This window comes from Petaurus breviceps, unplaced genomic scaffold, assembly GCF_028583685.1.
Source record: "Petaurus breviceps papuanus isolate PSGF00001 unplaced genomic scaffold, PetGlider_PUasm1.0 551, whole genome shotgun sequence".
Classification (NCBI taxonomy): Eukaryota; Metazoa; Chordata; class Mammalia; order Diprotodontia; family Petauridae; genus Petaurus; species Petaurus breviceps.
Window position 1 is genome coordinate 8,393,128 of NW_027186372.1, and position 23,736 is coordinate 8,416,863.

Sequence of the window (23,736 nt, forward strand, 5' to 3'; positions counted from 1 at the left end):
GCTGCCATTGGCTCTTCACACATCTCAACCTGACCGTTTCCCAAAGATGAACCACTACACCCGATAAGAGCTTGATACAATGCACTGTTAGCAGCCTATAAAGTGAATGGTAGTCTTTTTCCACAAAACCATTGTTCTGAAGAGATGTTTGCATGCGAGTCGGTAGAAAGACAGCTAGCCTTCCCAGGATAGCCTTCTGCTTTCAGCTTGTGTCCAGAAAATAGCAAACAATAACAAAAACAATACCTGGCATTTACGTTGTACTTTAAGGTTGGCAAAACATTTTATATACATTTTGCCATTTGAACCTCACTTCAGCCATGTGAAGTGAGTACTGCAAGTTGATATCTTGAGCTTACAAATCAATCAGCCAGTTAATATAATATATATTAAATATATATTAATTAAATATATTATTAAATAATATAAAATTAAATATATATTAAATATAATAAATAGCCATTAAGCAATTACTAAGAATTTATGTACCAGGTGCTGTGCTAATAACGATAGCCAGCATTTGTATAGCTCTTTAGGATGTGCCGAGAGCTTTGCAAATATCTCATTTTATTTTGAATGGAAACATTTGTCCTCAAAGAGTTTACATGGGGAAGAGGAAAAAGGAGGGGGAGATAACATGTACTTATTTAAGCACATTCAGAATAGCTACAAAATAAATATAAAGTCAGTGGGGCAGAGGAAGAGACCAGCTTTTTGCAGGTGTTTCCTTCAAGCTCTGCTCAAGTACCATCTTCACCGTGAAGTCTTCCTAATCCCACCAGAATCTGGGTTGGGGAACCTGCGACCTTGAGGCCACATGTGGCCCTCAAAGTCCTCAGGAATGGCCTTTTTTTTTTTTTTTGCTTTTTGGAGGGCAATTGGGGTTAAGTGACTGTAGCAGCAAGCACCCCAAGCGCGTCCTCAGGGTTTGCTGCCTATACAGGTTCTTGGATCTGCTTTGTTAAAGGAAAGCAACTCAAAATGGGTTAACAAGCTTACTTTAATCAGTCAGACATATATCTTTTACCTTGTTCAGGGGAAAAAGGTCAGCACCCCGAACTTCAAAGCATACAGGCAGAATTATCAAGACAGAAACAGATCAAGTAGACAGATTTCCAAACTGTCCAACCATTACATCCATACCCAGTCAACATCTGGGTTTCCACATCTGGGTTTTTCAAAGCCGGGGGACTCTCAACAACGGCTTCCCAGAATTCAGATCAAATCACAGAACACTTCTCAAAGTGAGTCCCAAAACAAAGCTACACAGCAGGGCTTATATAGCCTTCTCCTGGCACAGAGAATGTAACACCCTTATTGACTCACTGGCCAATCAAGAAGTATCTACTGAAAAACAAGCCTCCCTCCCCAGGCTTCAGGTGCATTTTAGCCTAGGGGCAGGGAAGATCTTCCAAATTTGCATTCCCATTACAGTGACTTGCCCAAGGTCACATGGCTAGTTTTTTGTCTGAGGCCAGATTTGAACTCAGGTCCCCTGGTGTGGCCTTTTGACTGAATCCAAACTTAGCAAGTTTTAAAAGGCCACACTTGAGGACCTAGAGGTCCACATGTGGCATCAAGGTCGCAGGTTCCCCACCCCAGATTCTGGGGGGATTAAAAAGACTTCATGGTGAAGATGGTGCTTGAGCAGTGTAAAGGAGACATGGAATGGTAAGGGTCAGAGGGGAGGTAGGAATGCATTCCAGGCACGGGGGCAGAGGCAGAATCTGAACCCAGATTTCTCTTGCATCAAAGTCCAGTCCTCTTTCCAATATACCAGTTATTGTTATTTAGTTGTTTTCCAGTTGTGTCTGATTCTTCAGGACCCAGTTTGGGGTTTTCTTGGCAAATATGCTCGAGTGATTTGCCATTTCCTTCTCCAGCTCATTTTACAGATGAGGAAACTGAGGCAAACAGGGTTCAGTGACTTTCCCAGAGTCACACAGCTGGGAAGTGTCTGAGGCTGAATTTGAAGTTAGGAAGAAGAGCCTTCTGGCCGGGTGCTCTTATCTGCCATGCCTCCGAGCTGCCCCTCACAAATCAGGAACGAGGAATGAAAATGAGTGTAGGTAGCAGTGGCATTCCTGTTACAATCCTGAACTTACCCTGCTGCTCCTCTCCTTGACGGTTTTTGTCCTCTAGCTTGTGATCTCCTGTCTTGTAGTTGTTGGGTATAGGACCTACACTGATATCATATAGTAAAATTTTAGTTGACCAGAGGTTCAGGTTAATTTGATTTGGTTAAGTGAGGGTTACTCAAAAACTCCTTGTTGACCAGTCTTCTAAAACATCTTTGCTTCAGTGTGCCAAATTGGATTTTTGATGACTGAGACTCTTAAAAATCTACTGATTCAGTAGGGCCTGGCAGCACATGCCTGTAATCGATCTTTGCTGCTAGAGAGGCTGAAGCTGGTGTGGGCAAAGCCACCCAGGGCAGAAATGGAGCAGGTCAAAGCTTCCATGCCCATAAGCTGTACTTCCACCTTTGGAAGTATAGAAGTACAGGATGTAATCTTCCAATCTTAAAATAAATAAATAAACAAAAAAAACCCATTTAAGTATCAGTCTTTATTCTATGACTATGTAAATATAGAAGGTGTAGGGAATTGGGATCACTATGCACTGACCCCAGAAGCCAGTCTGTAAGTTGATGCTTTGAGTAAATCACTGATCAAAGTTTGTTTTTGTACAATTTGCCTTTTTTCCCCTAAAAGGGGAGTAGTTGTTGTTGAGTTGTGTTTGACTCTTTGTGACCCCATGGACCATACTGTCCATGGAGTTTTCTTGGCAAAGATACTGGGGTGATTTGCCATTTCCTTCTCCAGTGGATTAAGGCAAACAGAGATTAAGTGAATTGCTAAAGGTCACACAGCTGATAAGTGTCTGAGGCTGTATTTGAATCAAGGAAGATGAATCTTTCTGACTCCAGGCCCATGGTTCTATCTCTTGAGCAACCTAGCTGCCTTAAAAGGGGAGTGTAGGTTAATTAACATTGGGAGGCTAATAATATTCATAAGAAAAGAACACTGACTTGGAAGTCAGGGCACCTGGATTCCAGTTCTGGCTGCTACAATTTAGCTTTGTGATCATGGGAAGTCAAAAGTCTCTTTGGGCCTTAATTTCTTCTTCTATGAAATAAAGAAGTTAGATTACATGACCACTAAGGTCCCTCTTGAGAAGCACAGTAGTAGCTGGGGAGCCAGGATGACCTGGGTTCAAGTTCTGCTTCTGATGAGTAGAGGCTATATGAACTGATCCAGAACAAGTCACATGACTTCAGAGTACCAGGCAACTCTCAACCAAAGGGTCCTAACCTTTTTGTGTCATTTTGTTTCTTTGGCCATCTAGTGAAGCCTGTTTTCTCTTGAGAAATCCTTCTCAGAGTAATATTTTTAAATGCATAAAACACATACTATTACAAAGGAAACTTAATTATACTGAAATACGACTATCAAGATATTTAAAAGACAAGTTCATGGCCCGCAGGTTAGGAACCCCTGCTCTAAGCCAAGACCCTGAATTACAGAGCAGGTACTGACCTGCTGAGGCAGAGTTTCCTCTGCTGATGAAATCACCCAAGGTCCAGACCGAAAGAAATCTCTTCTCCCAGTCTAAAGTTCTGTTGCTCTCCAATCTCAGTGAAGCATCTTCATTTTTTAAGCTCACTCTGCTGTTGCTTTTCCTCTGACTTTTCTTCTTTTGCAAGACTAATGGCTCTATTTATACAAATAAATTCAGATCTAAATAACTGAAGTAATATTTATCGTTCATGGATAGGTAAAGCCAATATAATTTTTAAAATGACAATTTTAAAGCTAATCTGTTTATTCAAGGTCATTCCAGTTAAATGACTAAAAAATTTTTTACTGAGTTAGAAAAAATAATATAAAGTTCATTTGGAATATCAGGAACTTCAAAGAAACCAGGGAAGAAAAATATAAAGGAAGTCGATTCAGTAGTATCAGACCTTAAACTATATTATAAGGTAACAGTAGTGTTGAAGTGTGAAAAGGATAATTTTGATTATTTTAAATGAAAAATTTCTTGTGTAAATAAAACTTATGTAGCCAAGAATAGAATGCAAATAGAATAGGAATGCAAATTGGGAAAAAAGACTTTCATAGACAGTCTCCCAGATAGCAGGTGATTGGGTTTGCTGTGGTGTAGGATATAATGGCTGGTTGATTTAGAAAAACACAGAAAGACTTGGAATTATGAAGGAAGATGCTCTCTACCTTCAGAGAAACAGATGACAGGAGGAAATAAGCATAGTATGATCTTATATATATGTATATGTGTGTGTGCGCGTGCACGTATGTGTATGTTTATAGATATCTATGCATGTATATATATGTGTGTGTGTGTTTATAGATATCTTTGCATATGTGTGTGTGTGTATATATATATATATATATATATATATATATCCATGCTTAATCATAACCTTCTTTAGGTGGTGGGAGACGGGAGGCTAAAAAAAAAATAAAGTAACAAGTACACAGCAGAGAACAAAAGAAAACCAATTAAGGAAGCAGAGAAAAGCTGGGCATCTTTGAAAACAATGTGCAGTATTTATTATATAGATTTTCTTGAAATGGAAATTTATCATTTTATATTGAATCATCCCTTATGGTCTGCTGTGTATATGGCAATGTCTTTTTTTTTCTTTTCTCATTTTGTATTTCAGTTTAAAATAAAATTCACGAATTTTTTTTAAAAAAGACATTAAAAAAACGACTAACGGCTCTGTCATTTTGGTCTCTGTAGGAGCGGGAGCAGATGCAGCGTTACAATCATCGAATGATAGAACAGCTAAAGATCCGGCAGCAGCAAGAGAAGGCCCGTCTCCCCAAGATCCAGAGAAGTGAAGGCAAGACTCGAATGGCCATGTACAAGAAGAGTCTCCACATCAATGGTGGTGGGAGTGCCTCGGAGCAGAGGGAAAAGATTAAGCAGGTGAGCCTTGGCAGGACTCCCCTCAGGCAGTGCCTCTGGGCCTCTCTCACGTCCTGGGTGGTTCACACAGTTCTGGCCTATCTTGTCTCTTACCAGAGGGTGCCAGGAAAAGTCCCCACAGTCTTTGACAAAAAAACTGACTTTTTTTGTTTTGGTTTTGGTTACTGATATGTGTCAGAAGTAAACTCATCTCTTAGGTGTTTGCTCCCTCTTCAGATTATCTTGCAATGACTTACATCTGTATTTGATATAGTCTCTCTGTCCCTTATCCTGTTACCACCCACCCCTAACCCGCACCATCCCCCACAGTAGAAGACAGCCTCCTTGAAGTTGAGGATCATTTCATTTTTGTATCTGTATTCCCATTGCTTAGCACAGCTCAAGGTCCAGGGCATGGGTGGGGAACCTCTGGCCTTGAGGCTACATGTGGCCTTCTAGATCCTTAAATGCAGCCTTTTGACTGAATCCAAATTCTACAGCTCTGTAAATTTGGATTCAGTCAGAATGCCTCCCGCAGGCTCCCCACCTCTGGCTATGGAGTTACTGCTTCGTCCAATTACTTGAACCAGCAGATGGAGATAAAGGATGAGTCAGGATTCTTAGTAACCATCATTACTTGACTAGCTGAAGGGCAAGTATCTTTACAGAAACTGAGCTTTGGAGAAGGAGAGAGGCAAAAGAAAACAAGAACAACAGCTAAAAAGAATGCCTCTCCTTTCATTATTACTCTTTTAAGTTAACAGCATCACTCTGACCCATTGGCTGGAGATGTTGCTGACTGTATATCTGTAGAATTTTTCATGTTCTCATTTTATCTGCCCAAAATTCTGTGAAGTAGGATACTGGGTATTATTTATTATTCTCATTGTATAGATGAGACACAGAGGTTGTGATATATCCAAAATTATATGGCTAACAGAATAGGGCAGCTAGGTGGCACAGTGGATAGAGTGCCTGGCCTGGAGTCAGTAAGACTTGAGTTCAGATGTGGCCATAGACACTTAATAGCTGTGTGACCCTGGGCAAGTCACTTAACCCTGTTCACTTCAGTTTCCTCATCTGTCAAATGAGCTGGAGAAGGACATAGCAAACCACTCCAGTATCCCTGCTAAGAAAACCCCAGAGGGGGTCACAAAGAGTCAAAAATGACTGAAATGACTCAACAACAACAAAAAATAGAAGAGGTCCAGGAGTGCCAAGAATCTTCCAGATCCAGTCCCGTGTGTGTACTGTGCTTTATTGCTTGTTGTCCTTGGTCCATCATAGAACCCCCACATTTTTGGAATCTCAGGGCAGTGTTTTGAGTTGGATTGGCCATGCACACACCCCAGATTTGCCAGCGTTAGGCTTTGGAAAGGCCTTTTTGATATAGTGGACAGAATGCTGACCTTGGAGTCAGGAGGACTGGGTTGCAATGCCACCCTTATGCTTTTCAGCTGTGACTATGGACTGAGTTGCACGGCCTCTCTTATCTTTGGTTTCCTAATTCCAAATTGGGGATCATAACACCTGTATTGCCTCCCTCATAAGGTTGCTTGAAGAAAAGTATTCCCTGAATTTTAAGGCACTACAAAACTGTTAGTGGTACTATGTGATGGCTCATGCCGAAAGGCTCCTGCATGGTTTCTGGAATCTTTCAAGGAAGTTGCTTTATTTGGCATCCTTGCAGGCTGCTTATTGGCGAACAGTGGATCAATGCATGGTTCAAAGTAAAGTTAGCAAAATAGGCAGTTATGGAACCTGAGGTGATGACCCCAGGCAGGGGTGTCCTGGGTAAGAACTGTCAGGAGATTCCCTTAGAAGAGACTAGGCTTTATTTTGTTTCTCTGGTTCTGCTTTTTGCCTGAATGCTTTTCACTGAGGCCTCCCTCGTCATTTTTGTCCCAGTTTTCCCAACAGGAAGAAAAAAGACAGAAGGCTGAGCGACTGCAGCAACAGCAGAAACATGAGTCCCAGATGAGAGACATGAATACCCAGTGTGAGAGTAACATGAGTGAGCTCCAGCAGCTCCAGGTAACGGCAGCGGCCCACAAATGGAGAGCGGGGCTCTGCTGGCAAGTTTCAGCTCTCTGCTCAGTGCGTGCCTTAGAATGGGCACTTAATCAAGTCTTGTGGATTGATTAGTTGGTAAGGGGTTGGCATGATGGCAGCCTGTAGGTGGTGAGATCAACTGGGGGCTCCTGGAAATTGCCCTGGAGGCTAATAGTCATCTCATTGTAAAACCCCTTAGTAGTTTCACTCTTTTTACTTTTTTATATATTTTATGTTTAACATCTAGAGTACTTAGAAGCCTATATGTGGCTTTATTGTCACAAGACTAGTTCATAGCAGGGACATCTTCTCATGGGGGACAGGAGAGTTATCTTTCAGTTCTACTTGGCCCCAGAAGGCAGAACCGGGAGCAATGGGTGTGCAAAGAGGCAAATTAAGACTGCAGTGAGGGAAAGCTTTTGACCCTTAGAGCTCTCCAGAGGCAGAATGGGTTGTCTTAGAAGAAGGCAGGCTCCCCCTCACTGCCGGTCATGAAGCAGAGGTTGGCTAAAGATGTGCAACTATGTTGTCCAGAATATTCTGGTTTAGATATGGGTTGAACTAGATGGCCACTAAGGTTCTTTTTACCTCTTGGATTTTGTGATAGGCTACTGTTGGTGATGGTGCCAGGTCAGTGACTGGTTCCTGTGGCTTTAGGGCATCTGATCTCCTGGTTTTCTAACTTCCCTCGATTGCACTTTGTTACAGAATGAAAAGTGTCACCTCTTGGTAGAGCATGAAACCCAAAAGTTGAAGGCCCTAGATGAAAGCCATAACCAGAACCTGAAGGACTGGCGGGAAAAGCTCCGGCCACGGAAAAAGGTAAGGGATTCAGACTGGATTCCAGGGAGTGCAGAATCAGTGGTACGACTTAACTGATTCAAGTTCCCAAATCTGGACCTTGACCCTATAGGTCCTCTAGTTTTGAAGTCTGTTGTTATACTGGACCATGTATTTCAAATGAGAAGCTTGGGTTTTTTTTTTTTTAATTTCCTTATGAAGTGAAGCCTCAATGGCTAACTAAGTTTCAACAGGGCATTTTAAAACTAATTCAGCCCCAACCCTTTAAAACTAACAGGACAGAAATATGCTAGAATTAAGAAAATAGTTCCGCAGTCCTGTTTCTTTGTCATGCTAAAACTCAAGGTTTTCTGCTGTGTGCTACACAGGGCTAGATTGCTCCATTCCTCACCCCAGTTCTTCCCCATCCTACTGGTGAGGCTTAGGGGTGCTCAAGACCCCAAAATATCAACGAGCTGGGTCCTGAATTCGATTCAGATCTTTGCCATAATGGGTAGACTCTTAGGGAGCCTAAGTATAATGTGAAACTTGATTGACAAGCAGGCCAGAATTATCTGACACAGACTGAGTCTGTGCTAGATTGAATTCTCAGCACTGTCATGGAGGCAAGATGGATCTTATATACAGAAAGATTGTGGGAGGATTTAGGGGTGGGAGGGTCTTGAGGAGGAGTCTAAGGAGGGTCTTGAGGAGACTGAGGTCTGACTCCAGTAATGAGATTAAGGGTGGGAAATAGCTGAAGTCCACCTGGAGATGGCAGACTATGGAGGGCTAGGCTAGTTTCAGGGTAACAGATTTAGGTATAGATATTTTGATAGGATCAAGGGTGGGAAGTAGCAAGGCAATGGAGGGCTAGGCTAGGTTAAGAGTAACGGAGATTTGGGCCTTCACTATAATGAAATGGCCTCAGGCAAATGCCTCCTCAAGTGGGAAGATCCGAGTTCTAGGAGTTTCCCAGGAGCCTATACCCCATCACTACTATTTTAAAATTTTTTATTCATTTTAAACTTAAATACAAAATAAGAGGAAAAAAGAACATTTCCATGTATATAGTAGAATGTAAAGAGGCAGGATTCAATATAGAACCAATTATTTTATTTCCATTTCAGACTGTTTACTTTTTTTTTTAACTAGGTAATAAATACTACGCGTTTTCAAAGCTGCCCGGCTTTTCTGTGTTTTCTTCTAAGCTTTCTTTTGTTCTCTGCTGTGTACTTTTAATTTTTTTCTCCCTCCCTCCCCACCCCACTCTAGAGAAGGCTATAATTAAGTATTAATGTATATGTGTATGTATGTAATATACATATATGTAAAACCATACTATATATACTTCTATTTATGACTTCTTTCTCTGCATCTGTAATGTAATGCCAAAAGAAGGCAACTTCCCAGGTTCAAAATACCAGCATAGGTGCTCTCTATTTTATTCAGTAACAAACCCAGAACAGAGAAGATCAAAACATGACATCATTCAAAATACAGCATTTACTAAGTGTGATTAAATCATCTCCAAGGCCTACCCCACCCCAGGACTTTCCAATCATTCAATCAATTACAAAGTCTCTGTTCCAAATACTTCTCCACCCCTAGGCTATACCTTAATTAAGTCCACCACAAAGCCCCTCTTCTCAAATGGAGATTAGTTTCCAAACATAAGTAAAATACATCCATTTGCTCAACCATAGAACACAAAAAGGTCAAAAGTTCCCCACCCCTGGATCACAATTGAATCTACCCCAGAGTTACATCAAGTTTAAACACAGCACTTAATACCCAAATGGAGGTCTTTTCTTCATCTTGACACGAGGCAAGTTCTCAGCAATCTTAGTTCCTGGGGAGACAAGGCTTAGCAAGGCCATAAGATACATTGCCAGTCCCTTCATGAATTTATCCTCTGTCTGTAGAACAGTCCTAGAACCCCTGAACACATTAGCAAAGCCCTCTCCCAGGATTTCTGTAAACATACAACAAGAAAATCCTTCTTCAAGGCTTCTAAACCAACAGAAAGGCTCCCAGACCCCTGCAACAACAGCACTGTCCTTCACCAGTGGACAGTATTCATTCTGTCTGCCGGACAGTCTCCAGACCCCTGCAACAACAGTACTGTCCCTCACCAGTGGACAGTATTCACTCTCAGTACTGTCCCTCACCAGTGGACAGTATTCACTCTCTGTCTGCAGGACAGTCTCAGGCCTTCTTAACCAAATGCCAGGTTCCAGGACTTCTTCAACAGGACAGTCTTTCACCAGTGGACAAATCTGGCAAAATAACATCAAAGCAGACAGACAAAGTACCAGCAAAACAGCCATGTCTCCTCAGTCCTTGGCAGCTCAGGGGGCAGGTCTCAAAAGTCCAGGGCAATTCAAAGCGGCCACCAGCAATCTCTTAGTCTCTCCCTCTACACGAGGTGCTGCTTCCAAAAAGAACTTCCGCCTCTCTCTTGTCTCTCCAAATCTACGTCACCAGCTCCTCCCAGTCAGGACTTTCTTTTCACATCAAAAAGTCCATCCCACAGGTGGGATTAACAAGCTCTGGGTTTTAATACAATCAATTTGAAAACCAAGCCAATACAGGGGAATCTTTAATTGCCATTACTATCACAGCATCCTCCTTCATAGGTCCAGGTCTTTCCATGTTTTTCTAAAAATCAATCATCTCATCATTTTTTATAATGCGGTACTGTTCCATTACAATCATATACCACAGTTTGTTTAGCCCTTCCCTGGGTGAAGGGCATCGATCATGTTAACCAATATGACAGGTGTAAGATGGTATCTAAAGCTGTATTAGTTTGCCTTTCTCTCACCTGTAATTATCTAGAGCATTTTTTTCATATAACCTCTTCCCACTGTTTCAGCCAAACTGGAACAGATGTGCTAGCTGTCCTCCTTCTTGTCCTGTACTTCATGCAGTGGTATAGGTTGTTCCCTATGCCTGGAATTCACACCATCCTCTTTTTTGCCTGTTAAAATTCTTCTCCTTCAAGGCCCAGCTCAGGCAAAACCTGAAGCTTCCCTGATTGCCCCAGCTGAAATAGATCTCTCTCTCCTGTCTCTTCTTTATATACTGGCTTATTTGTCCCTATCACAGTCTTCTTTTTAGCATGTTTGTGTACATCATGTCCCCCCATTAGACTGTAAGTTACTTGAGGACGGGGACTTTTTTGCATTCCTAGCATCATCATCATCATCATAAATGTCTGTTGAATTTGAATCTTGTTTAATATATATCCCTTTAGATAATTCCCCTCTAATTTAAAATGTCCAAAGTAAAATCTCTAGCTTTCTTGATAGTGTACTCTAGTGATAGCCACTACTTGGAAAGTTCTTTCAACTTCCTCATCTGTAAAATGGGGACAATGCCTGTGGAACTACTTCATAGACCTGTATTAAAGATCAAGTGAGAGAACAGATGTAAAGTTTATTGTAAACGCTTGAAATACCCTGCACTTCGCAGCTCTGGAGGCAGCTTTGTGTGATGGCAAGAACAGTTGACTTGGAATCTGCAGATGAGGTTGGGATCCTCTCACTGACGTTTACTAGTTATGGGACCTCTTTCAGCCTCACCTGTGTCATCTGAAAAATGAGGATAATACTTGTATTATCTAATCTGCAGGGTTAGTCGTCATGAAAGATTCAAATGAAATAATGTATGTGAAGCACTTTCTAAACTTTAAAGGCAGTGCAATATAGCTTCCAGCTGGATAGGATGGAATTGGAATTGTGACTGCATTAGAGTAACAACAATAATTAGCATTTGTATAGTGCATAATGTTGGCAAAGTACCCTGCAAATATTATCTCATTTGATCCTCACAACAACCCTGGAAAGTAAGTGCTATTATTATCCCCAGTTTACAGGTGAGGAAACTGAGGCAAGAGACGTTAAGGGACTTACCTAGGGTCATGTAGATATTAAGTGTTTGAGGTCAGATTTAAACTCGGGACTTACTAACTCCAAGTTTAAAGCTGTAATCCTTGTGCCATTCAGCTGTCTACCCCCTATCAATGGATATTTCTATCTTATCTGAAAGAGTTGGGGAAGAGGGAGGGGATAAGAGATTAAATGACCTATTTAAGGTCACACAGCTAGAAGGTGTCATAGGCAGGATTTGAACTCAGGTCTTCCTGACTCCTAGGCTGATTTTCTGTCCCAATCAATATACCATACTACCTCTTCGAATGTAAGTTATCACTGTTAATAATGCCAAATTAATTTTCTTCCTGCTGTACTTTGAGTGTTCTTTTATTTTGTCTTCATTAAAAATAACTGTCTGCCACCACATCTACAACCACCTTTCACGTCCCTGCTTGTAATGTAGCCGGGATGACTTTTTTCCCCTGACATAGTCAATCGATCCCCATTTTTGTATTTTGAACTAGTACTGAGAGCCTGTTTTGTACTTTTTGTACTAGATGCTCAAGAAAGACACTCTCTCCCATCTTCTCTGCCAGGGCACACTGTGTACTTGCAGTATGTGTGTATGTATATATTGTCATGGTTTGCAAATTATGGTGACAAGGTCACTATCAGCAGCTCTTTCTCCCAAATGGTCAGATCCAAATGCCATGCTAGGTTCCCAATAAGCTGGGCAACATTGTTGACATTCAGGGGATGAAGGGGCTTTGCCCTGTTGCCTCTGTTTGCCTATGCCTGGAATATGTAATGTTAGATTTCCTATGTTACTGTGACATTTGCAATTTAAACAGTTTTCATTAGTCTTATGGTCAGAATCTTAACTAGGGAGAAGGTCAGTTTGAATAGATAGAATTCTGGATATTAAAAACACTTACTTTTAAGTACATAGGCAACTCTTAGGTTTTAAAAAAGAATTTAATAAATTTGGGGGGCATCTTTTGTTTTTATATCACCTAGATTTCTGCCTTATCCATCCCTGCCCCTTTTCTCAGAAAGCCATCCCTTAGGAGGATTTTTTTTGAAAGAAGAAAACAAAATCAGCAAAACATGTTAACATGTTAAAAAACAACAACAATGTAATGTGCAATTTTCCACCCCCATGGACCTTATTTTCCTCCCACTTACCCCTGCAAAGGAAAGGGGCGGGAGGAAGCATCTTCTCATATTTCACCTCTGGAGCCAACCTTGTCCTTTATAGCTTTATGACACTCAGCTCTGACAGTTTTGTGGTGGTGATTCTTTCCATGTGCATTGTCATGTGGATGTTGTTTTCCTGGCTCTGCTTACTTCATTTTCCACCAGAATGTGTCAGGCACTGTCCTAAGTGCTGGGAATACAGATATATGCAGAAAGAAAGATAGCTTCTGCCTTCAAGGAGCTTGAATTCTAATGGAGAAAGACAAAATAGAGAGGGTAGCTGGGGGCAGGGCAGACCAAGTTTGGAGACTTGGGAGTGGATCCTCGAGAAGAATGAAGACATGACTGGGCTGGGTGTTTTCCTTAAAATGGAGGTTCTGGGATGAAGTAGCCAGTCAGAAAAGTGGCCCCAGGGGCAGAGAAACCAATAATGCATTGTTGTTGTTCAGTTATACTCTTTGTGACCCTGTGGACCACAGCATGCCCATACTGCCCATGGAGTTTTCCTGGCAAGGATACTGGAGTGGTTTGCCATTTCCTTCTTTAGTGGACTAAGGCAAACAGAGGTTAAGTGACTTGCACAAGGTCATACAGTTAGTAAGAGTCTGAGGCCAAATTTGAATTCAGGTCTTCCTGACTCCAGGCTCAGGGCTCTATTCCCTGAGCCACTTAGCTGTCTCCAAAGGTGTATTAATGATGTAGAATTAATCAATTGGTTTATTAATTATTAATTCATTTAATTAGGTTTAATAGTGTTGCTAGATATAGGTTCTTAGGAATCTTCTTTAATGTACAAATAAGTTATTTGTAATTAGTACACTGTAAGTTAATGGCATTTCTTTTTTCTCTTTTCTTTTAAATGTTTTATTGTTCTCTTTTTTATATATTGCAGTCATTCCCCTTGAATATCCTTCTACCCAAACCTTGTCTCCTAACAATGAAAAACATTTAAGCAAAATCAAACTCAATGACCATTTCTGATAGCATATTCCTCATTTCATATCCACAGTCTGCACCCATCTTCTGAGAGAAAGAAGTCGAGTTTCATGATAAGTTCTCTAGGACTTAATGAATTAATGATGAAGCATTCTGTAAGTGCTTCCTTTATATAAAGCACTGTGCTAAACTTTGGGGATATAAACAAAAAAGTAAGACAATCCCAGCTCTCAAGGAGCTCACTCTAATTGGGGAGACAACCCACATAGAGGGTTTTAGGTGCACATCTGGTCCCATGGTCCTTAGGGTACATCGGCAAAGCAGATGGTAATGCCTCTTCTTTAATGTCATTGCCATTGATTAAATCCTATCAGATTCTGATGTTCAATCATTTGACAAGTGGCAAGGAATTCAGGGACAAATTTCTCTTTTGTGTCTTCGGGAGAATTTCCCTCATTATAATTCGTCAGTTTGGCAGCTTTTTAGTTCTGTTATTATTGTAGCCTTTGTGCATGCTGTTCTCTTGGTTCTGCTTCACCCTTTGTCACTTCACATAAGTCTCCAGTATTTCCCTGAATTCCTCAGATTTGCTGTTCCTACGGCACAGTAACATTTGGTACAATTTGTTCAGTCGTTTCCCCATTTCACGGTCACCTGTCTTGTAAAGCCAATGAGATGTGTTTCCCTCTTCAGTAGGTTAACCACTGCTGCTATGATCCTGTTTATACGAGCTATTTGCTTAACAAATGCTTATATATTATCAGTATAGCAAAGGTCAGCACCAGCTCAGTTTGAAATTGGTGGAATCTAAAGTTATGAAGCTGTACCCCACTCCACATATTTTTCTATGACATATCCAGGTGTTTTGTTATAGGCTAGGAAAGGATTGGGTTCACAATTTAATGTGTATTTCCATTGTATCTTAATTTTGCTTTAAGATGGAGAAAATTAATTAGAATCATACTTGACTGAAGGAACAGGATCAAACTGAATGATTTTCCTGTTAACAGAACTGCTTTTCGAAGTTGGGGAAGCTTTAGAGCAGCAGGAGAATGAGCCAAGAAAAAGAAGCAAATGTAATATAGGCCAAATCCTAATAAATCCTGCATGAAGCTAGGCCCCAGCCAGTGGCCCCCTGGATTCAAGAAGTGTTCAATACAATGAAAGGCCTATTGAGGGCTGGACTTGGACACCCCCCTGAAGGTCACTGTGATGGGATTTGACCTGGACAATTAAAACTGCTTGTTCCCAAGGCAAACCAGTTCTTAGAGTGCTTCGTTAATCCAGATAACTTCTCCCCTCCCTTAGTGGACAAATCTCTTCTGATTTTCCTCCCCATGTTTTTCTTGACTCACTAGGCTGTTTTAATATCAACAATTTTACATTTGCATTGAGCTTCCTTGCAATCCCTCCCCAAGTCTTAGCCTGTGGTTCCCTTTAAATTGCTGCCTGGCTCTGGCAGGGGGAAGGAAGTGCTGTTTATACTATGTCAGGGTAATCAGCAATGGAAAAGGAAGTGGGGAGGACATAGTTATGTGACTTGTGAATGAGGCCAAGGAGGGGAATACCCTGATAAAAGCTTTCTGGGTTCTGGCAGGGGCCCCAGGGTTCTGAAACATTCACCTCTACATAGGCTGTGTAAACTCTGGCTTTGGCAATGATTTAAGAGATTGTTTGGGGAGTGCTCTTCCTTCTGGGTGTTCAAATATAGTTGTTTTTCATTCATTCAACAAATATTTAACACCTCTGTTTTTTCCAAGGCTCTGGAGGATGACCTGAACCAGAAGAAGCGTGAGCAGGAGATGTTCTTCAAACTGAATGAAGAGCCCGAGTGCCCAAATCCCAACTCACCCAACAAACTTGCCAAGTTTTTCCCATACAGCTCCTCAGAAGCTTCCTAAAGCACAACTGGTCTGAGGCATCAGGCTTCCAGACAGCAGACAGACCTCTGCATCACTCTTGCTCTCTTTGGACAAGTAACTCAGGGCCTACAACATCCATTGCTTCTAGAATGCCAGCCTAACTTTAGAACCCTGAACTATCTGCCTCAGCTGTGCACAGAACTGCCATTTACTGGTTCCTGATTTTTTTCAGTCATATCATAGCATGGATGACTTTTTTTATATGTCCTTACTTTGTTCGGTGTCACCTATTTCCCTCTGATACCACCTCCCCAAAACAAAACGAAACAAAACATGTATTTGCTTCACCTGAAGACCTAAGTCATCTTCATTTTGGGACTGCAGGCTGAGAGAAGAGGTAATGTGTATATTAGAATTCCCTTCCTGTTATCCAAAAGTAGTAATTTTTCTCATTAGAGGGAGTCTAGTTCTGCTTTTAACTGGAGTGTTAGATACAACAGACCCTTTTGGGTCTGACACTTTGAGCATGGAAATTGGTTCTTTCCCATGGAAATTCTCGGAGATCTTTTTGTTCAGTTATTCCATGATCTTTATTCCACATGGCCTGTATTGTGTTGGAAGAGGGGGTCTCAAAAGGGAATCATCCATATGTACCAGTCATTTTAGAGCTGAACAAAGCCTATGATGTTGCCAGAGGTGGATTTCTCTAGCTTTGTGTCTTTATAATACTTCATAATTGATTACCCTAGACTTCTTTTCACTTTGCAGGTGGGTGGAGGGAGGGGAAAGAATGCCATTGCTCATGTTTGGAAAAGAAGTGTCTGCCTGGAGTTTTCACCACATTATGCCTGAGAGTGTTTTGTACCATTTCATTCTTTGTATGTATGGGCTTGTGCCATCCACAATATAGTCTGGGACTGCCACTGTAACTAGCCTGTTCTGAGCAAAAAGATGTTGCATGTACTTGAATGTGTTCTCATCTAAAATTACAAATTATTTGCTGTTAAGCATAGATTTTAGATAAGTAAGAAACCAATAAGAAAAAAAGCTTCCTGTTGGCATTATAGGGTGGCAGAGGAAGAAAAAGGCATGTGTTTTGTCACAGTTTTCTCTTCAGGTATACATCAAAACAGTAAACATTTCATCCTGTAATGTTCTCTTGCCAACATCTCACCTGAATGTGGGCATGGGCAAGATAACCAGCTTTCTTATTGTGCCAGTGCTTTGACACCACCATTGCTAGTTCAAAAGGCCATCAGTGTTCAATGCCAGCTAGCAAATTCTTGAACTTCTTTTCTTCTTTCTGGGAAGAAAGCAGGAAAAACCAAGGTAAATGTAGGCTTCAGCTGGAATAATTTTGCAGCATCTGGTTCTACTTTCATTTATTGGAGCCCATTTTTCCTACTTGCTTTCTGCTATGACACTGTTTTTTGAGCCATGAGACAGACACTTTTAAAGATGTAGTTCTGAGTCACAATGGAATACCAAGATGCTAATGTATCTTTTAAACTGGTCCCACAATTCTGATCATCAGAGAATTCAGTCTAAATAGGAAAAAAGAGAGTAGCAATAACTACTTTTCCAAGGAACTTTCCCTTTTTCTTTTACCATCTTTTAAGTTTTCAGTCAACACTGAAACAAAATAATTTGGGGGAGGGGGTAAGTTCTAGGAAATATATGGGTGTACTGTAGTCTGAGCATCCATTCTTCTGTACACCTGATAACAAAGAGGTCAGTAAGGTCTGCAGAAGACTACTTTGTTTTGGCTCAGAGTACCACCAAAGGGTAAGCTTAACACTGCATTTTAAACCAACACTGGCTACACTGGTTGTGGTTTCTTTTTTTGGGGTGGGGCGGGGGGGTGTTGGTGGTGAGAAGACTATCAAACCACTCAATTCTGATTGAGCATTTGAGAATATTTAAGTTTTTCTTGATATGTAAAGCAAATATTCAGTGAAGATGCTTTACAGGAAGACATTAGCTTTATCATAATATTCATGCTCTAAGGCAAACATTCATTTCTTTGACAACTGGCCTAAATATGATTTTCAGGCATCGGTGATAAATGTGTTTAGAGTTAAATCAGTGCTTTGGAGGAAGGCCTTCTATCATGTTCCAACATACATCACTTTCCCCTATTTCATTAGGGTCTATAGTAACTGCATAGCTGTTAGGAAGATTTTGAAGTGGCAGTATGGAAAAAAAAGAATATAAATTCACTTCAGCCAAATGATGCCAACTTCAATGAAAGATGAGGCAGATGTGGCTTGGTCCTTTGTTTACAATTTTTCATTTTGTGATTATGAATGTGTGTGGCGAAGCAAAAAGCAAATTGCTAACTTAATGAGTGAGAAATCCTTCATTTAGTTCTTCTTTAGGGGGGAACTTAATGTAGTTGCTCCAGGATTGCCTGTATCCCCTAATTTTTGTGCCTTTCCTGTGTGCTCTTAATTAGCTTTCACAGCATTATGGTTGTACCGACACATAGTTTTGTGTCTGAGAAGGCAGGCAAGCACAGTAGCAAGCAGTTTTTCAAAATTTAAAACAAAACAACCCAACTGAAATGTCCCCACCCCCCTTTTTTTAAGGTAATCTTTATGAACGTAAATGAAAACTAACTTATATTTTCTCTTTTTAAGAGAGAGAGGTTATTTTTATGTAGTTCCAATACTTTATTCAAAGCTGTTTTGTAAAGTGTTTGCCATGGAATAATCATGGTTATGTAAATAAGCTCCTAATAAAGTAACAAGATGAAAAACTATGTTTTGGGTTGTTCTTTACTGAATATAAGAAATGCAGAACAAACTCACCTTTCCTTACAGAATCTATTTTAACCTTGCATCTTAACCTTTCTCTGGACAAGTGTCTCCATGAGAAAGGAAAGATCTAGTGTCTAGGTTCCACACTGGAAGAAGGAATTCTCACTTGTACTTGTACTCAGATGACAGATCTAAGACCAACAGATACAAGCAGAAGAGAGGCCAGTTTAGGTTTAATACAATGAAAAACTTCCCAACAATTAGAAACATCCAAAAGTGAAATAGCCTAACTCAGGAAGCAATGGGTCTCTCCTGAAGGTTCCTGAGCAGACTGTCAACTGTGTCACAAAGGAAAGTCTTGAGTTGGGTAGTTTGCACTGGATGATCTGTGAGGTCTCTCTTAGCTCACGGACTGACTGTGCTTTTGGGCTTTCCCTACTATACCTATGTTTGTTTTTTCTTCTATATTCCATCAAATAAATAGAGTTAAAAAAAAAAAACCAACAAAAATCCCCCAAACCTTACTTGCCACACTTTGCAGTTAAGCACTATCTTTTAAATGGGAAAGGTAGGGGGATAAAAAGTCTGTGACCTTGGTCTCTTTCAAACTTGCCAAGGTCAACCCCAATACAAATACACAAAATTAAATTTCAGTTTTTGAAGCCTGGCCACCAGATGGCAACAGAGAATCACTGTGAGGATATCATATAGGCTGGAGACCACGAGGTGGCAGTGAGTCCACAGTGCCTCTGCTAGGCTAGTTAGTGACCTGGGTACACATGGCCCTCTACCTGGCCTTGCTATGGCCAGGGGGTTAAAAACAAGCTCAGCTTTGCTGGGGAGGCAAAAATCTTAACCAGACAGCAAAGAAAGCAAAGGGCATTTTCTCCAAGATGGCAAACTTAGACAACTAGACATGGTTTATACATCATGAAGAACTGAAAGTTTTAATGGTATTGACTGCGTAGACATGTAATGTGAAATCATACAGGGATTAGGTGCAACCTCTTAGTGGTTAAGGTCCTCCTAAAACCGTACCATGAATCTGTGTATTTGTTTACATATGTGCCCCTTAGTAGAATGCGGGTTCCTGGCGGAGGGGGTGGGGGGAAGAGACTTCTTTTCTCCTTTGTTTCCCTAGAACCTAAAAGAGTGACATGATAGGTGTTTGACAAGTGGATACTGGATTTGGTTGGATGAAGAAGTCCAACGTGCCTTTGGATCATAGTGAATTTTATACCTCATGGAACATATAGGTTCTGGTTTAGTAGAATTATTTAACTTCCAAACAGCCCATTGATCACCAATTAACTTAAATTCCATCATTCTAATGACAGCAACTAACAGTCTTGTGTCAGACCCTTTCCAGTCTTGACCCATCAAACATCCCAAACTTCTAACCTTTACTTTCTCCCTATTAGTCATTACCTGCAGTCCTAACCTAGTTTTAATCATGTTCACTTGATCCTACTATCTCCTCAAGACCTTGTCCTATATATACATCTCCTCCACTGCATGGCCATACTCCTGGAAAAAGCCTTCTACAAGCCATTGACCTCATTCTCTCCCACCCTCCCTTCCCCCATTTACTTTTCAATCCTTTGCAATTGGAATCTAGCTTCACCACTCAACTGAAACTGCTTTCTCCAAGGCACCAATGATCTCTAAATGACTAAATAGCTTACTCTTGGATCTCCCTCATTCTTTCTGAAGTCTCTGCATCAGACACTATTGCCCATTCCTTCCTACTGAATATTCTTCCGTCCCTGGGTTTTCTCTTAGGTAGCATTCCTAGATCTTGTCCTTTAGTCTGGACCTTCCAAGGGAATGGAGCAAAAAGTGTTCTTAATCTGGAGTCCAGGAACTTTTTAGGAAATATTTTGATAACTATTTTTTTTTTGTCTTTTTGGAGGGGGGAAGGCAGGGCGATCAGGGTTAAGTGACTTGCCCAAGGTCACACAGATAGTATATGTTAAGTGTCTGAGGCTGGATTTGAACTCATATCCTCCTGACTCCTGGGCTGGTGCTCTTTTCACTTTGCCACCTAGCTTTCCTGGTAATTCTATTTTTAATAAAGTCAAGATGTGTTTATTAAGTGCCCACTATGTGCCAGGCATTGTGCTAAGTATTGGAGTTATAAAGAAAGGTAAAAAAAATCCAAAACAAAACCAGTTCCTGCTCTTAGGGAGCTCAGTCTAACGGAGAGCCAACATGCAAACAACTATGTACAAATAAGCTATGCAATGGATAAATTAAAGATAATCAACAGAGGAAAGGCTTTAGTATTAGGGAGGATCAGGAAGCAATCGGGGTTAAAAGTAACTTGCTCAAGGTTACAAGGCCAGTTATTTCTGGGTGTGGTGCTGCGTGTCCAAGCCCGGGATTTTATCTCCAGGTCGTGGCAACACTGGAGCCGGTGCTCTTACTCGCTGAGCCACCTGGCCGCCCCTGAACAATTGGGGTTAAGTAACTTGCTCAAGGTTACACGGCCAGGTGTTTCTGGGTGGGTGCTAAGTGTCTGAGCCCGGGATTCGATCTCCAGGTCTATCTCAACACTGGAGCCGGTGCTCTTACTCGCTGTGCTACCTAGCCGCCCCAAACATTTCTTATAGAAGGTAGGATTTTAGTTGGGATTGAAGGAACCTAGGGAAGCTTAGGAGGTAGAGGTGAGGAGGGAGAGTATTCCAAGTATGGTAGCCAGCCAGAAAATGCATGGAGCTTGGAGACTGAGTGTCTTATGCAAGGAACAAGGAAGACTGTCAGTCACTGGACTGAAAAGTATGTGGGGGTTGGAAGGTAGGGAAGAAGGCTTAAGATCTCGAGAAGGTGGGATAGGGGTAGGTTATAAAGGATTTTAAAACTTGCTCCTGGAGGTCATAGGGATTTATTTAAGGAGGGAAGGGGAAGGTGACATGGTCAGACTTGCATTTTAGAAAGATCACTTTGACAGCTGAATGGAGTAGGGGCTAAAGTTGGGAGATACTTGGGGCAGGCAGACCAACCAGCAGGCAGTGGTCCAGGCATGAGATGAAGAGGTCCTGAACCAAGGTGGTGGCAGTGTCAGAGAGAAGGGGCCATATTGGAGAGGCCTGGCAACAGACTGAGTATGGGGCTGAGAGTGAGAAGTAAAGGATAACACCTAAGCTGATGTTTTGGGGACTGGGAAGATGATGGTACTTTTAAAAAAATTTTTTAATTTATTTGTTTGTTTCCTTTTAGTTTACAGGATACAATTCCTTGAGTTTCACATTTTGTCCCCTTCCCTCCCCTCCCCCCCCCAATGGCAGTATATAGTCAAGTATAGGGTCTGTAAATACTTTCACATTATACAATAGTCAGGTTATAAAGACGGATTGTATCAGATGGAATGAAAAATGGTAGAGGACATAAAACCAAACAAGAGAAGGAAAAAGATCAGGTATTTTGCTTCCACCTGGATATAAACTCAGTTCTTTCTAGGGATTGACTTATATCCCTGCATTGCTGAGAAGAGTCCAGTCTATCAAAGCTGGTCCTCACACATACGTTGTGCCTGTAACTGGGTACACGTTTCTCCTGGTTCTGCTCTTCTCACCCAGCGGATGATGGTACTTAATAGTAACAGGAAAGTTAGGGAGAGGGGAGGGGATTGTGGGGCGGCACGAGATAATGAGTTCAGTTTTAGATACCCAAGATTAATATGTCTACAGGACATCCAATTCAAGATGTCCGACAGGCAGCTGGAGTGACACTGGAGGTCAGGAGAGAATGGATCTGAAAATCATCAGAGGAAATGATTACTGAAACTACTGGAGTTGATGAGATCACTAAGTGAAACAGTACCTAGGGAAGAAGAAAAGAGGGCTCAGGACCACACCCAAGGTTAGTTATAATTGGTTTATATTGTATAAAGGTGATAGTGAAACTATCTCATTGGCTCTAGGCCCTATACTAGGTGAGAACATATTTTGATCGAATCAAACATTCAGAATTGAGTTGGAACTGACTCCTTGAATCAAAGCTACTGGGTGAGAGACTGGATCCCCCTCTAAGAAATTTGTACAAAAGGGAGTCGTCTCAGAATCGGAGGAAAAGCGATTCTGAGCTACTGGATTCAAGAGGCTGGAGGAGCAGAGGGAAGACTGAACAGTGGGAGAGAGAGGAAGTATTCAGGAGAGTGTCACCTTGGAGAAGAGGCCCCCGGACGAGTCAAGTCCCCATAAAAGGTCAGCTCTACAGACACTATCATCTACTGTCCCCAATAAACCACTAGAGTCCAAGAGTTGGAGATACAAATAGAAGGCTAGGCAAAAGGCCCGATCTCGGCCTATTTATTAGGGCTTTTCTTAGCTCGGGCTCTTTGCAGTTAATACTGAGCTTTTCCTCTAAAATAAACTTTCTAAAGGTGAAAGGAGGCCCAAGCGTACCGTAGTCAGTCAGTGCAGGAGCCATGCTATTGCCCGATAAGCTTTAAAATGAGCGGATTATTCTGACAGGCAGATGATTATATGCTACACACTGTATACAGTATCTACATAACAGCTCTCTTATGATAACGACATTTTCCGCCTCTGGACTGCTCAGCAGGCTTCATCTCCGCGTCCAAGGGACCGCAGCACAAAGGCAAGCGAGCGCTCCTGGGCTCGCTGAAGTCGGCTCCAAAGCCCGGGGGCGGGAGCGAGCGCCCACGTCACCTTTGGGTCTCTGCTCCTGGCCCGGCGCCACCCGGGCCCCTTCCACCCGGCAGTCACGCTTAGCAGGCGGCGCCCAGCCCCTGCGGGTCTCCTCCTGCCTCCCGGCGCCAAGGCTAACTTCTCCCTTCTCCCTCATCAGGGGCATCGGACCCCAGACCCCTGCGACGTGACGAGCCCTTCAGCCCAGCGCTCCCTCCTCCGAGACTTGCCTCGCCCCCGGGGGGTCTCCCGACCCCAGCCTAGGTCACTCCTCGAGCTCCGGGGGCCGGAGAGCCGAGAGAGACTGCGCATGTTCGGAAGTAGCCGCACGCGCAGGGCCTCCCTGACTGTTGAGGCGCTTTGGAGCTTCCGCTCCCGTCTTAGGACTACGGCTTCCGACAGTCATCGAGGCACCCCAGTAGTTGCGGGGAAGCGCGCCGGAAGCGTCGAACCCTGCAAGGCCCGACCGCTAAGGCCGACGGGATATGTAGTTCAAGAACACCTCAGGAACTTTCTTTACTCAGGAGCCCCTCTTTCCCCCAAATGTATTGGTCTTAACTCCCGGCGAACAGAGCCAGGGCCAGGGCGTTGTGCGGGAGCTCAGGCTTGGGCTGCACCCACAGGTGAAGAGATCCACCTAGAGCCAGGATTTCAGTCCCAGGAAGCTCCGCGGCCGCCCGGCCGC

General features: G+C 42.2%; 1 protein-coding gene and 1 long non-coding RNA gene across 6 annotated transcripts in view; one reads left to right on the plus strand and one right to left on the minus strand.

Moving 5' to 3' along the window:
• Window positions 1–18,401, plus strand: part of STK10 (serine/threonine kinase 10) — a 132,669-nt gene extending 114,268 nt beyond the window's left edge. For both annotated transcript variants that reach the window (XM_069102366.1, XM_069102367.1), the window contains exons 16-19: window positions 4,768–4,956; window positions 6,844–6,969; window positions 7,696–7,809; window positions 15,539–18,401. In XM_069102366.1, the coding sequence (XP_068958467.1) occupies window positions 4,768–4,956; window positions 6,844–6,969; window positions 7,696–7,809; window positions 15,539–15,679 (570 nt within the window). In that variant the 3' untranslated portion in view covers window positions 15,680–18,401. The remainder of the gene's footprint in view (window positions 1–4,767; window positions 4,957–6,843; window positions 6,970–7,695; window positions 7,810–15,538) is intronic.
• On the minus strand, window positions 10,567–23,728 carry LOC138172656 (uncharacterized). 4 transcript variants are annotated; one of them, XR_011171205.1, is made up of 5 exons: window positions 22,806–23,673; window positions 18,451–18,590; window positions 16,815–16,943; window positions 12,831–13,091; window positions 10,567–11,363 (listed from the first exon to the last, which is right to left on the minus strand). It is a non-coding gene; the product is annotated as an uncharacterized lncRNA (long non-coding RNA). The 4 variants fall into 4 exon arrangements; XR_011171204.1 differs by lacking the exon at window positions 10,567–11,363 and having other exon boundaries at window positions 12,385–13,091; window positions 22,806–23,728; XR_011171206.1 differs by lacking the exons at window positions 10,567–11,363; window positions 12,831–13,091 and adding an exon at window positions 14,237–14,374 and having other exon boundaries at window positions 23,282–23,673.
• Window positions 23,729–23,736: the final 8 nt, after the last annotated feature.